Source organism: Silurus aristotelis (assembly GCF_946808225.1).
Source record: "Silurus aristotelis genome assembly, chromosome: 23".
In the NCBI taxonomy this organism is placed as follows: Eukaryota; Metazoa; Chordata; class Actinopteri; order Siluriformes; family Siluridae; genus Silurus; species Silurus aristotelis.
This window is the reverse complement of record NC_139596.1, coordinates 6,351,853-6,366,541: the sequence shown is the minus strand read 5'-3', so window position 1 is coordinate 6,366,541 and position 14,689 is coordinate 6,351,853. Positions and strand designations below refer to the sequence as shown.

General features: G+C 38.8%; 1 protein-coding gene and 1 long non-coding RNA gene across 3 annotated transcripts in view; one reads left to right on the top strand and one right to left on the bottom strand.

Annotated features, from left to right (window-relative positions):
• tncb (tenascin Cb) overlaps positions 1–12,976 on the bottom strand; it is a 48,383-nt gene extending 35,407 nt beyond the window's left edge. Inside the window, exons 1-3 of one of the 2 annotated variants that reach the window (XM_083526785.1) lie at positions 12,680–12,976; positions 1,400–1,944; positions 6–1,226 (exon numbers count right to left, since the gene is read on the bottom strand). In XM_083526785.1, coding sequence (XP_083382911.1) covers positions 6–1,226; positions 1,400–1,871 — 1,693 coding nt within the window. In that variant the 5' untranslated portion in view covers positions 1,872–1,944; positions 12,680–12,976. The remainder of the gene's footprint in view (positions 1–5; positions 1,227–1,399; positions 1,945–12,679) is intronic. The other variant, XM_083526784.1, reaches the window with a different exon arrangement.
• A 178-nt stretch (positions 12,977–13,154) lies between these two features.
• Positions 13,155–13,431, top strand: LOC310718334. Its single transcript, XR_014531111.1, has 2 exons — positions 13,155–13,293; positions 13,392–13,431. It is a non-coding gene; the product is annotated as an uncharacterized lncRNA (long non-coding RNA).
• Positions 13,432–14,689: the final 1,258 nt, after the last annotated feature.

The following is a 14,689-nucleotide window of genomic DNA, read 5'->3' as shown; positions in this document are numbered from 1 at the left end:
CTTACTTTCAGAGCAGTCATCCCCGGTGAATCCCAATTCACAGATACACATGCCATTCAAGCAGCGACCCTGGTCATTACAGTTTTCTGGGCAGGTCATCTCTGAGCAGTCAACACCAGTGTAACCCTCATAGCAGACGCACTGTCCATTATTACAATACCCGCGGTCCTGGCAGTTGTTGGGACATGTTTTTTCACTGCAGTCCTCCCCAGTAAATCCTTCATTGCACACACACTGTCCATTTACACAGAGTCCTCTGTTGTGACAGTTGCTAAGGCATGTTAACTCTTTGCAGTCTTCACCTGTGAAGCCAATATTGCAGACACATGTGCCGTCCACACATTCACCACGATCATGACAGTCATTGGGGCAGGTCTTGATGCTGCAGTCCTCTCCTGCAAAGCCTTGCTTGCAAATGCACTGTCCATCAATGCAGCGTCCATTGTTATGACAATCACTGGGACAGGAGCGCTCAGAGCAGTCATCGCCTTGGTATCCAGGATCACATACACATTTTCCATTTATACATTTACCCCTGTCATTGCAATTTTCAGGACAAGATAGGATGCTGCAGTCCTCCCCTTCGAAGCCAGGATCGCAGATACATCTCCCATTGAAGCAGTGTCCTCGCTTGCTGCAGTCTTTTGGACATGTAAGCTTGGAGCAGTCTTCTCCACTATAGCCAAAATTGCATACACACTGACCATTAACACAGAGTCCTTTATTGTTACAGTTATTTGGGCAGGTGAGCTCACCACAGTCCTCCCCAGTGAAGCCTTCATCACAGTAGCAGGTTCCGTTGATGCAACGGCCACGGTCGAAGCAGTCATTGGGGCATATAAGCTCTGAGCAGTCGAATCCTGTCCATGGCTCATTGCACACGCACTCGCTATCCACACAGCGTCCCCTACCCAGGCAATTGTTTAGGCAATTGGTCATGGAACAATCCTCACCAATGTAACCTTCTGCACACACACATGCCCCATCAATGCACTGGCCAAATTCACCACAATCAACAGGACACAGTTCAGATCCACAGTCTTCTCCCCCAAAGCCCTCAAAACAGATGCATTTCCCATCCACACAGCGGCCTTGATCTTGGCAAAAATTTGGGCATTCCGTCTCCGAGCAATTGGGACCCTTCCAGCCAGGCTCACACACACAGCTACAGGTTTCAATGCTGTAGTTGCCACGGCCATTGCAATATGGCTTGGTAGTAATCTCACCTAAGTAACACAATGTAATCTTAACATCACAAAACCATAAACTGTAATAAAAATGCTATTATGTAAGATTACCAACATAAATCACTAACATGATCATTTCTATTTTGAAGATGTCAAGAAAGTAAACAAAGAATTCACAAATTCTTATAGAATTTCAATCTAATTATACTCACCTGTTACTTGTGCTCCACAGCAGCCAGCTCCACCGGTACACTGCTCTCTGAGACTAGACACTTCAGCTTCCAGCATCTCCAATCTGTTTAGGAGATCTTTAACGTCTGGCATGTGGTTATCACACCCACAAGCCTGTTTCGGTATGTTAATTCTATGTGTAAAAACTATCTGGTTTTCTCCATCCACAGTGTGTTCAATGTGCTGCTCAGAAGGGACAGACTTGGGCTTCATTTCCAATCCTCCAGGTGAATCCAGGTCAACAGAGCACAACGATCCAGTTGGGACATTGATGTTGTATACATGGTTAAAAACTACTGGTTGGTCTGGATTGGGTAGGGTCATGTTCTCAGATTTAGGTGGCATCAGTGACTCTCGTCTGTGTCTGATCATTTTCTTCAGCAGGCCAGCCATGGAGAGATCTAGCAGAATGGCCATAGTAACACAGGCCAGAAGCAGGCCTTGCATCCCCATGATGACACACTAACTCAGACTTGAGTTAGTTAAGAGTAGTGTGGAAGAAATTAAGTTTCTGATTTGGATGAAGCTGTAAAATAAAAAATAAAAACGAGAATGTAATTTCTTGAGTGAAAATTCTACTGTAGGCTTACATGTAATAATAATAATAATAATAATAGATAATAATAAAAAATAATAAGATTTTGATACGTTATTACATCATTAACATTCGTTTTTCCTTTGCCATAATCTATATCAATGACAAGGAAGGGGATAAAGATTCTTAGCTGCTCACACTCTTCTACATTTTACTCAGCAGTCACTCAATTTTCACAGTTTAAAATTGATGCTTAAGCTTTCGTTTCATTACCTAGTCCTTGACAGTGGTTCCTCTGAAACCCTTCCGTAATGACAAATAAGGCAACACAGGCATCTAAACATCTAGTCCCTTTCCGGTCTTGGTTTTACCATAATCCAAGATGACAGATTAATACTAGTATAGAGGACACATCTGCAGTGCCCCTAATATAATAGCTGGTCAGGGTTCATGCTATTCTCCAATTATTGTCCTAATATATCTATTGTTCACCTGACAAGGATACAACCACCATCTTTTCAGCCTCAAAGAAAATTGTATTTTATGAGTGATGGAAAATTATTTGATATGAATTGGGAACAAGTATGTATAATAACAATGTATAATAACCAAATAACTATATATATATATATATATATATATATATATATATATATATATATATATATATATATATATATATATATATATATATATATATATATATATATATATGTCACTTTATATATATTGTTATTTGGTACCAAAAACATAACATTCTGCAAATTTTCCAAAGATTTAATTTCCATGACATTGCTGGACTATAGAAATTCTCAGAGGGTTTCTTAAAGCAATTTATTAGATATTTTTATGAACACTATATTACACTGACAGTATTTAGCATGGTTTTATCCACCCAGTCAAAATGGTAAAGTTTGCCAACCCACCAACATTTATTACCATTTATTTCACGTCCAATGTTATGCCATTTCTAGCATGAAAGTGACCACATTTTCATGTATTCCAAAAACCTGCCATATTTGTAATAACCGATATGTTTACAATATGCATCCCTGGGCCTTTGCAATCCAACCAGACATCAAATCTGTACACATTTCTCATGAGAACAGTTTAAAATATACTCTTGATTCACATGATTAGAAACCTGCCCTGTGGCATGTGTCCTTCAACTACAAAGGAGTGATATGCTGTGTTAAAAAAGCTGACAGAGACAGCGAATATGGTTGACAGTCTGTTCTATTCACAGCTAGTAACGTCAGCTGCAGGTAATATGGTCTAAGAGGCAGAACGCTGAGCACACAGCCGCCTTGACATGTGATTAGCAGGAATGAGAGGGATCCCACAGCTGCACCACACAACCCTGATTAGACAGACAAGGATGACTGCCCTGTGATACAGAGCTAAAGCATCCTGAAGATGGATATTCCTAGGACTCTCAAGGTTGTCAGAAACAGCCCTCATCACCTGTGCCTGTTTTACACCACACGCCAAAGATTTAATCAACAAAGCGTGAGAAAATTGCTTTGTGTCACTACTAGGTATATATACGAGGTTCTGGGTATATATGGTAGCTGACTTTGTAACATTAAAGCAAATTTTTTCACACAAGAAAAAAAAAAAGGAGTCACAAGATTGTGATTGAATTTTTCCCTTCTAGGCAGCTACACTGACCAATGAATACCATAAATTAAAATAGTAAAAAGCAGCTTCTTGGAAAAATAACCAAAAAAGCCATTTATCTGCAGCAAAGAGGAATTTACAAGGCTATGGAAAGTATTCCAGTGGTTATGAATGAAAAACCAATAGCAGTAGCAGTATTTGTGTGTGGTTTTTTTTTTTCATTCTGACCAAAAGAAGAAAACTAAGCAACTTTGCCATATATTCACTAAAGCTAAACTTGAAAGCATATATTTTAAGCACAATATACAGGTACTCACAAAAGTGAGTACAAAATGTCAATATTTGCTGCTGGATGTTGACACATCACACATGGTGCTTCTCAACCTTCCGCTTGAGGATGCCCACAGCTGCTCAACAGGGTTTAGGTCTCAAGACATACTTGGCCACTCCATCACGTTCTCCTTCAGCAAGGCTTCTTCACCTTCAGCATCTGGGTGGTGTGTTTGGGGTCGTAATTTTGTTGAAAATCTGCCATTCAGCCCAGTTTCTGAATGGAGAGCATAATGCTCAGTGTCACCTCACATGTTGGAATACATGTTTCTCTCAATGAACCACAGCTCTCCAGTACCAGCAGCATTTATGCAGCCCCAGACCATGATGCTACCACCACCACAATGCTTAACTGTATGCAAGTCACAATTTTTTTGGTTCTCCTCAACAGGGCGTCACCACACATGCTGGACATCGTCCGAGCCAAACAAGTTTTTCTTAGTCTTAGTCTCATCAGACAACAGGACATGGTTCCAGTAATTCATGCTCTTGGACAGGTTGTCTTCAGCAAACTGTTTGTGGGCTTTCTTGTAAAGCCAGCTTTAGAAGAGGCTTTCTTCTGGGACGAGGGCCATGCAAACTGACTTGTTGCAGTGTGCGGCATATGGTCTGAGCACTGACACATGGAGCTTTTGCAACCTCTAAAGTAGTGCTGGCAGAACTCATGGGTCTGTTTTTTTGTAGCCAGCTTCTGCACCTGACGCACAGTACGAGGACTCAACTTCTTTGATTGACCATTGCAAGGCCGGTTCCGAGTGGAACCCATCTTGAAAAACCTCTGTATGACCCTGGTAATTTAACTGTAACTCAGTTTCAGGGTGTTACAGATCTTCTTATACCCTCGGCCATCTTTGTGGAGTGCAATAAATTAGTTTCAGAGGAGAGTAAATCTGTACTGCTGTACAAGCTGCATATTGACTCCTCTAAAATATATAAATAGATAAAGTATAAAGTAAAGTATAAAGCAGTATAAAGTTTCATTTCTATAGTGTTGTCCCTTGAGAAGATATACTAAAACTGCTGCTGAAATGTGAAGGGTGTACTCACTTATGTGACATACTGTATCCGTATTAGCAAAATACTTTATATCAGTATTCATTCAATGTTGTGCTGCTCCTTTATTTTTATGACAGTGCCTGGAATAGCAAAGACTACCTCACACAAAGACCAAATAAAAACTTTTAATACATCGTTAAGCTTAGGCATAAAAGTTAATTAGATCTAAGCTCCACTGGCCACGTTCCCCTGTAATAAAAAAGATTATTTGCTTAAATTGCAGTTTGTTGGGTTCATGAAGGAAGATAGTTTTGTGGTAAATAAGGTGATAAATTGTGCTCAGGGTGCATCATAATATATGAATAATTAGCAGTTGTGCCAAATAGATTACTGTTTCATCAGGTGCTTGCTAGCTTTCACAGGGGAATATATTATGCGACCATCCAGAGTGGAGCGGACAAAGTTTATATGGGATTTGCTAAGTACAAGATTAAACAGCTGTTGTGTGGATAAAACAAAATCACTCTCGGAGTCATCGGTGTCTCAATAGCTATTATAAAATAGATTGCGAATTACTCAAACAGTTCATGAAATGGAAAGGTGGAAAAGGCCTCATGCATAAATTATCAGATGGGAAATGAAAATCTGGTTTAATTTGGGGCTAGTCAATGCACTTGTCAGTGAGGTTTTTGTTCCCTGGGCTTTATAATACATACATGGTGCTAATCTTTTTCCCCATGATAACGCTTATACAAGATATTTTACGATCTGTTAATTTAGCGTTTTTATATAACAACATTTCAGGCATTTGTTTTGGATGCCGGGTTTATATAAATAGGCTCTTTCATTTAGATACGTTAACTTATAAAAAAACTTGTATGATGGACAGGGGAACATCTACCATCGACAGACTTGTAACCAGGGATTTAGTTTAAGATGTTTATCATAGCATACTTGGAAAGGGGTCTCCAGTGGCAGTTTTTTTTTTTTACCATGGAAAAGTGTACAGGTGGGGTTTTATCGCGAGGTCGCGAGCGCTGAGGCCGCGAGCTCCGAGGTTCCACTGTATATATATATATATATATATATATATATATATATATATATATATATATATATATATATATATTATTCTTAACCTTTTCATACTTTATAGTCAGGTTAATGATATTTTATTAAATTTTAACATTATTTTACTCTTTAACAGTTTACATGTCAACAGTTGAACAGTCGCAAAAAGCATTTCACTATATGTCATACTCTGTATGAATGTGTATGTGACAAATAAAATTTGAATTTGAATTTTTATAAAGATTTTATTTCAAGCACATATCCAGAAATGATATTGTAAAATATAATAAAAAATAAAAAAAGCATTTCCCCTCAGTGATTGCTTTTCTGGTACCTGTTTTACAGAAATTGACCTGTTTTGCAAGGTGCAGTTTTCTAATTTGTTCTGGGAGACTGATGATTAATGATATGGCTTTCCTCTTCCACAGTAATTACATACCTCAGGTGAGAACTAATAGCTACTAAAATACTGATTATACCGCATTTCCAAATCAATCATATTAGTACTTATACTGTACAGAATGTTAACGTGATATTCGTCTAAATGCAGTTGCAATACAGTATGCACTTTTGTCTATATGAAATGTGAATAGTATTTCTTAACCTAATTTTAAATGTGTTTACATGCTCTTTTAAATTCTATAAAATATGGCAAATGAAATAAAATAAATAAATAACACAGAGACACCATCATAGCTGCTTTTACAGGCAGACCTTCAAAAAGCAGCATCATGATTAATGTGACAGGTCATAATAATGCATAAAATACTGCAGATGTTCAGCTATGTGGAACATGAACCCCACTCTATGACAGTAAAGCATCAAAACGTTTTCTGACTGAAATTGTCAAGCTTGCTCGGTTTTGTAGGTCAATATTGATAGAACATCACTTCTCTTAATGTGGGTCACAGGCAGTGCTGAATGGTAATGTCTGAAGATTTTAGTCACCTTGAGGTATAGATTGATACAGTTTTGTGGACGCTCACTGTAAAAGCAAGAAAAAAGTAAATTCATAAAGAAATGTCTCTCCCAAAGCAAGTGAGTATGTTATAGATATGACCACAGGGAACATTTTCCAAAGCAGTCAAGGTCATGTTTAAATGCTAGGACTGAAAAAGTCTAGCTTGGTGACTACAGTAAAAACAGACAAATCGTAATGAAAAGCTCTTTCGGATATGAAACCTTTTAGAAGTCAGATCTACTTATCTGTCTCGCAAAAAGCCAGTTTTTATAGATCTGCCAACCTGGAAGGTCACAATTGTAGACAGAGTGCTGCTGAGGATAGCACTATGATTGCGCTTCCTAATCATCAAACAAAGAGATGGATTTCCAGGCTAGCTCATAACACTGTCTGCCTGTGTGTGTGTGTTTGGATCGATGACCCAGAGAGCAGCACTTGCTCATATTATCAGCTCATAAATGGATTTTCAAGTTGTCACTCACCTAAGAAATGAGCATGGACTTCCTAGTGCAAGGTTCTTTTGCTTTTTTTTTTTTTGGCTCTCAAATTTACTTTACTTTTTCTTTATTTACTTTCTCATAGACTTTTTTTACTTTCTTTATAACTTGGCCCTTTTTAACTGTGTGTAAATATGAAGAAATATGTACAGAGAGAAATAAGAGATTTTTTTGGGGGGTTGCTGAGCCTCAGCTTATGTGTTGCAACAATCCACTGGCTCCAAATAAGTCTTTTCAGAAAGAGTGCCAATCCTTTTTTGGCTCTTTTCTTTTCTTTGGCTCAAAGTGCTGAAGAAAAGGCACTCATTTAAGCCTTGGCTGGTGTCCAATGTCCAGATCGAAGCAAATGAATATCTTGAGTGATGATAATCATGCATAAGCGTGCACACACATATACACACACACACACAAACACACAAAACTTCCCACAAATAAAGAAGCTCACAGGGCTGGTTTGCAGTGAAAAACAGTGAGCTACAGAAAATCCACTGCAAATGTTATAAATTACAATCCAGTTATAAACTGACTGCGTTCAATGTGAGGATTTCACAACAAATCAAATCATCCTTGTTTTAATAACAGGTAATCTAATTTACAAAACCGACAAGCCATAGTGAATAAATGCAACGTAAAAAAAAAAAAAAGGACTATTTTCAAACAGGACAGATACTTCACTAGAGGTTACAAAGCATTTTTCATCTGCGCAGAAACTGAAAATGAGTGAAGGCTGTTTTTCAGCATGGAAAGGCCGATTTTCATGCCAGCCAAGCCCCATTTATAGAGGTTTAATGATGCTGGAGGCTCAGATGGCATCGATAAGCGGGTTGGTGTGTGCACACATGTGATAAGAGGGCGGGTGTGTTGAGAAAAAGCTGTGTTCACACTGCTCTTAAAGGTCTAGCAGTTCACTGACATCACTGTGCTTTACAATGACAGTGTAAGCTATAGAGTGGGGCTTGAGTAACTTTGTGTAGGAAATGGAAAGTTAGATTAAGGACTTATGAAAGTTAAGAAGAATAAGTAATAGCTTTAGTAAAGGGAAAAGAGTGGAGTTGAATCCAGATGCCTTGACGTCTGGAACTGATGCTGTTTCAACATCAGCACTTATGCAATTTGACTGACGCCAAGACGCTGGTTTATCTTTATGTCTATTCATTCAGCAAAACATTCTGACAAACTGGATAGATTGCAGGATTTGGGCTGTCATTTGCAGTGGACATGTTTGAAACCCAAGCAGCATATCAACTTTTTAATGATGAAACAGATACAATTGACACTAACCATGACCCTGGAACTGACGCTAACCTATCCTGACCTGAGACACATGTGCACCTCAAATTCATCCCATATGTTGCAATTATGGAGGAACATTTGTTACTTCGAATCTGGTTTTACCTTAAAAGCCCCAGTGACCCAATGTTTATTAGCTTAACCCCTAGAGCAGCAGGAACAGAAGTCCTCAGATGTTCTGTTTACAACTCAACCTATCCTCTTAGTTCCAGAATACTCATAACAGAACAGCCTTCATAATTCTTGTTCCCAAACCTCTTGCTTTCATTTACAATCCAAAGCAGTAAGAATAAAAACAAACCTTTCTAATTTGGTTTACAAAATTGTGCTAGTTAGGTTCTGTACTCATGTCCTGGAGATCAATGAATACCACAGGAGGAGGAAATCTTCCAGATGGGGTGACTGTGGTCAGGTTACTCCGCTAGGTTAAGTCAAATTTCTCCTGCATTTTGCATGCAGTTTTGTCTAGCAGAAGCATACAGAATTTTATTATGATCATGATAATTGATGATGGCCATTTACTTATAGTGTTTGCTACGTCTTTTCAAAGGAAATATTGGAATCAACCTTGGGAGATGCCCCAGACACACACAGTCACACTGTGAATACATGTAACTTGCAACACATTTCTGAACACTTGTAACTTTCCTCACATAAATATTGACATCATTTTTGTATTTGTTTAGACACTCAAGATGACCGATTGTTAAATATACACATTTTATAACAGCATTACTCATAAAGCCTCTCCAATGGATTCCCGAAGCTTTTCACTTATGCCAATATGGTGATTTGAAGAAGATGCACTAAAGTACTTCCTGTTTGTGTAACAAGTGAAGAATTTGCTATTCAGCACTTATGGATAATGGAGTGTTCGTTCTCAGTGTGAGAAGAGTGGACAAATGCTTCTCTAGTCTGAATCCACAGCTGCGTCTGTTCATTTTGGAGCTAAAGGACTTTCTCTGTCCTTGGTCCTGGTTCTGCTCCTTTGAGCTGCATGGCAGTGAAAGCCAAAGCTTCCAGCACGCATGCGGTTCCTACTATGGAACAGCATGTACTCTGATCAGAAATGTACACCATGGCAAATGTGTCAAGTTAACTTGTCAAAGGAGACTACCTGAGGTACTTTAATCTTAATAATGAGACACACATCTTCAAATCAGCATAGTCCACAATGACAGTTGTGGGGACGTTCAAAGACATTGTAAAAAATATCCATTTTTGACAGCTGATGTGCGTCTGTGAAAACTCAAAGTCCAAAATTAACTTTACTGCCATCATCCTGACAGGAAAACACCCGTTTATTCCATAGCAGGAATGTTGGCTGTGGGGTGAGGACATCTGTTTTGCCTTTTTTAGCGAATGCACAAAGTTCATATCATGACAGAGTCCACTTAGGTCAAGGAACTCTGAACATCAGGTCTAACTCTTTTTGATAAATCTTCATAACATGTCCAGACTAAACTGTCTGCTGCTTTTGTCTTGGTCATGTAATGGTGCACATTTCTGTTCGAGGGCTCACTGGCGCTGAGTCAGACATGTGTGATCTTTTGGATCTCGGCAGAACAGACACTGGCAGTATAAAGAAGTCTGAGTCCGCGGCTTTTTCGCTAGACCTCTTGCATTTGCATCAGACAGACATTATAACCATCTGGAGTTTTACTCATCAGGGTGTTTAAGGAAATCTTTGTTCATGCATTCCCATGAATCATTTAGAGTGCCTTTGTTGCTAATTCTGGGGGGAAAAAAGGTGATTGCTTTTTAGACTTCATAGTGCACCTAATATGAAATTAATACTGAATACTACTATATGTAGTTAATGTTGAACAGTTGTAAATTGGCAGAAAAGTTTCTTAAAATCAAGCTTCCTTCTTCAAGTTTTTTATACCATTTTCAGTTTCATTTGCATTAATATTTTCATAAATCTCTTTGTAAAAATTTATATTTTTCCCATCGAATTTTCCATTATTAAAATCTACATTTTACAACACTTAAGGAAACCTATTTGACATATTACATCATATCTTTCTTAGGACCAGTTAAATCTTGTTAAAAAAGTTGTGACCTTGCATCCAACAAAACTTATCTGGGAGAACCCTTCGAAGTTTAGATGCACAAACCAACATCATTTCAGATTCTGGCTAGAACCTTAACAGTTGGTAGTTGCATAGTATCAGAAAAAAAGCAAATGTCTAGCATCCAAAAACAGCTGATCCTGGATGCTTGATAAAACCTTATTATTTGGTGTTTTGTTGGTTTAAGGAAAACAATCTAACATGTATACAAATTGGTTGAAGGTACTAGGAAGAACCTTACATCTGATTACCTTTTTGGATGCCAAACAAAACCATAAAATTAGGTATTTGATCACCCCCCCCCAAAAAAAAAAAAAATCCTTCAATGTTCTACACTGAATCCTACATCAGAAGATCCATATAATTCATATAATCCATAATGCTGAGCCATATAATTTGATATTTGTGTGTTCCACTATGACCTTATCTATGTTGAACTGTAAAGCAAAAGGTTTTTTTCAGGTTATAGGTAGAACCCTATAGAAAGTTTGAACCACTTATACACTGAGCTGCCATGTTCTTCTAACTAAAGATGGATAAGATATATTGTTTTAAGTACTGGCACATTTTCTTTTTTCCTAGTAAAGGCCACTATGCCCAATATGTATCTGAGTGGCCAAAGCTCTGATGCTAGCAGCTGTTGAAACAAAGGCTGCTTTCTCATTCATCTGTACTCGGTGTCTGTTCTTGGGAAATACCATTGGCTGACTGGCAGTCATAGTCTAAACCCCAATCATTAGATCTGCAATAAAGCCAAAGAAGCAACCCTGATGGACGTGCGCTATTCATTCAGCTCGACACAACAAAGAAGGACTGAATTCTAGACAGATATTGGTCAAACATGTCTTCTTCGATGTTTCCAGAGGTTCAAATATAGCCATAAACACATTACACATGTGTCCTGGAATACCTTCTGTGGGTAAGAAATTGTTCTAAAGTAAGTGGTAAATTCATAATATATATATATATATATATATATATATATATATATATATATATATATATATATATATATATATATATATATATATATATATATGTATATATATTAGAATTTCTTTTAATGGCTTTTAAATACAAATGTATAGAATAAGTAGATGACGATAGAAATTGGTGAGCAGCTCTACATATGAATAACAAGTTATCTGATGACGATCTGTCTCTTTAAAAGGAACCCAGAGATCCTGGGGGTCTCTGTCAGAACCCCTGCCCTTCTCTCTCTCTCTCTCTCTTTCTCTCTCTCTCTCTCTCTCTCTCTCTCTCTCTCTCTCTCTCTCTCTCTCTCTCTTTTTCTTTTATAGAGTCACACACAGACAAGCGAACCCTCTCTCAGTTGAATCTCTCCCGTAATGATGCCCTAAGCAGGGAGGGAGTTTGCAATGGCTCATTGCCGTGAAAGGATGTGAGAGGAGAAGAGGAATCTGACGCCCGCTGTTTACCGGGAGCTGAAAGGAGACTAAATAACAGTGCTAACACTAACCAGCTGACACTTTCCTGGCATGGATGAGCAGCATAGAAAAATCCAGATGCAGATATTCTGGCAGGTAACATGCACTAGCTAACCCAAAGTGGACAGATTGCATCTTCTATAAATAAGAAAGAAATCAAAAGCGAAACAAACATCAACTTCCCTTTATGAACTTTAAAAAACAGTCTAAATCTTTGATCCTTCTCAAATTACATCAAGTACATCACACAATCATCAATCAATGCAATAATGAAGCACATGATATTTGTACATTCTTAAAGATACAATACCATTTAGAACAAGATGTCAAGTCATCAGGCAACAGCAAAGTGGAAAACATTGATCATTTGAGTTCACAGCCACTCAATACAACACTTGCAGGTTGATGTAAAATAAACATCATTAACTCTGCACTTACCTTAGTGTCTGAAATGATGGGGCGTCTTTATTTACTTTGTGGCGCTCAGAAAAATATATATAAAAAAACTTCAAATCTTTGCAAATCTTTTTGTGCCTTTTTTGTGTGATGTCTTGTTTTTCCCTAGAGAGATGCAAGTTGTGTCATTTTCTCGCTCTCTCTCTTTTTTTCCTCCCCTCTCAACAGTAGTGATCCACGGAGGCAGGGAGCCTGCTGGCGCTGCAGCCGGAGAGAGGGACCCAGTGAAAGAGAAAGAGGGAGGGAGAAGTCCCTTTCTCTTAAACAGTAGACACTTTGCGGTCAGACCCCTCTCCCACCTACCATTCTTATATACCCCCCTCCTCTTTCTCCTCTCCCTCCTTCTCTCTCTCTCTCTCTCTCTCTCTCTCTCTCTCTCTCTCTCTCTCTCTCTCTCTCTGGAAGCTGGAGAACTGAAACGGGATGCCTCTAGGCTGAGCTGCATAAGAGAGAGAGAGAGAAAGAGAGAGAGAGTGTGTGTGTGAGAAAAAAAAAAACGAGTGTGGGGGCAAGAAAGAAAGATTTTCGGGCAATGGAGAGCTAGTGTGAGACAGAAAGTGTGTGAGAGAAAAAGTATAATGGGAAAGAGAGGATATGTGGGAAAAGAAAGAGAGAGAGCGTGTGTAATTGTAATTGTGTGTGTATGTGTGTGTGAGAGAGGGAGAGAGAGAGAGAGAGAGAGAGAGAGAGAGAGAGAGAGAGAGAGAGAGAGAGAGAGAGAGAGAGAGAGAGAAAGAGCATTAAGCTACAAAGTGGAGCAGCAAATGGTGGGAGGAAGGAACCCAAGGCTGCATTAACATACATTTCAGGATTAGAATAAACGAGGGGTGAAAAGAAAAACGCGCTTGTCTATGTGTTCGATGACGGTGATGACACCGCCAATGACAGGATTTGCATGCCGATCAGTATAATCCCTCTTCCAACAGCTCAACGAGAAAAGAAAAGAAAAATAACAAAAAAGTAATTTTAGTCAAAGTGGATGTTCCAGAAAGCTGAACTGTCTTTTACCTCAGAAGAGCTGTACGCTTCTCTAAACACACAGCACTTAATCAGAGTTCTGAAACCTCTCCAGCATCACACACACACACACACACACACACACACACACACACACACACATACATATATATATATATATATATATATATATATATATATATATATATATATATATATATATATATATATATATATATATATATATATATCACACACACACACACACACACACACACACACTGCAGGTAGAACGGAACCCCAAACCAGGCTGGCTTCAATTACCATCCCACGCGGTGCCCTCACATTGCTAATAAACAGGATCCCCGGTTGAAGTAAACTCAATAACAAAGACGCCCCACACTCGCGGTTTGAAGCCTCCTAGTAGAAATGCCCTTCAAAGATTTCCAATGATCCTCATTAAGCTCCGGAGATGATGACACTCTTTGGGTGGGGGGAAATCTGACCCCAGAGCTTTTCATTGCATGGAATGGGGGGTTGTGGAGACCAGGAGGGGTTTCCCCAAGAGAGAATTGTAAATGTGCGCCCTGATGAAGGAAATCAAGCGTGATAGAAACAGGCTTGATAGGTTACGCATTGCTGATGATGCACACCATACATGTGGATTTTTAATCTTGGATTCGTTGTGGAGAAGATGAGGAACCAGGACACTTGTGGAATCTACCAAGTGGCACAAAACCTATGTTCCTTCAAGAGCAGGTCATACTATTGTCAAACAAAGAAAATTCGTAGAATTTTGTTTGCCAACAAGGATTTCTATTTTTATCCTTATCTCATCCTCTATTAAAGTAAGCCACGCTTTCCTGTCGATGGTTAAATTCACACCCGAAGAAGAAGCTGACAGTATTCCTAACACCACTTCACACCACTGTAGACCACCTACAAGAATGACTGGTTGTTATTCCCAGTGTATGAGTGTGTCTTTAGGGTGAGGTCAACAAGAACCCTGCCCTCATAAGAACACACAGCAGCTCC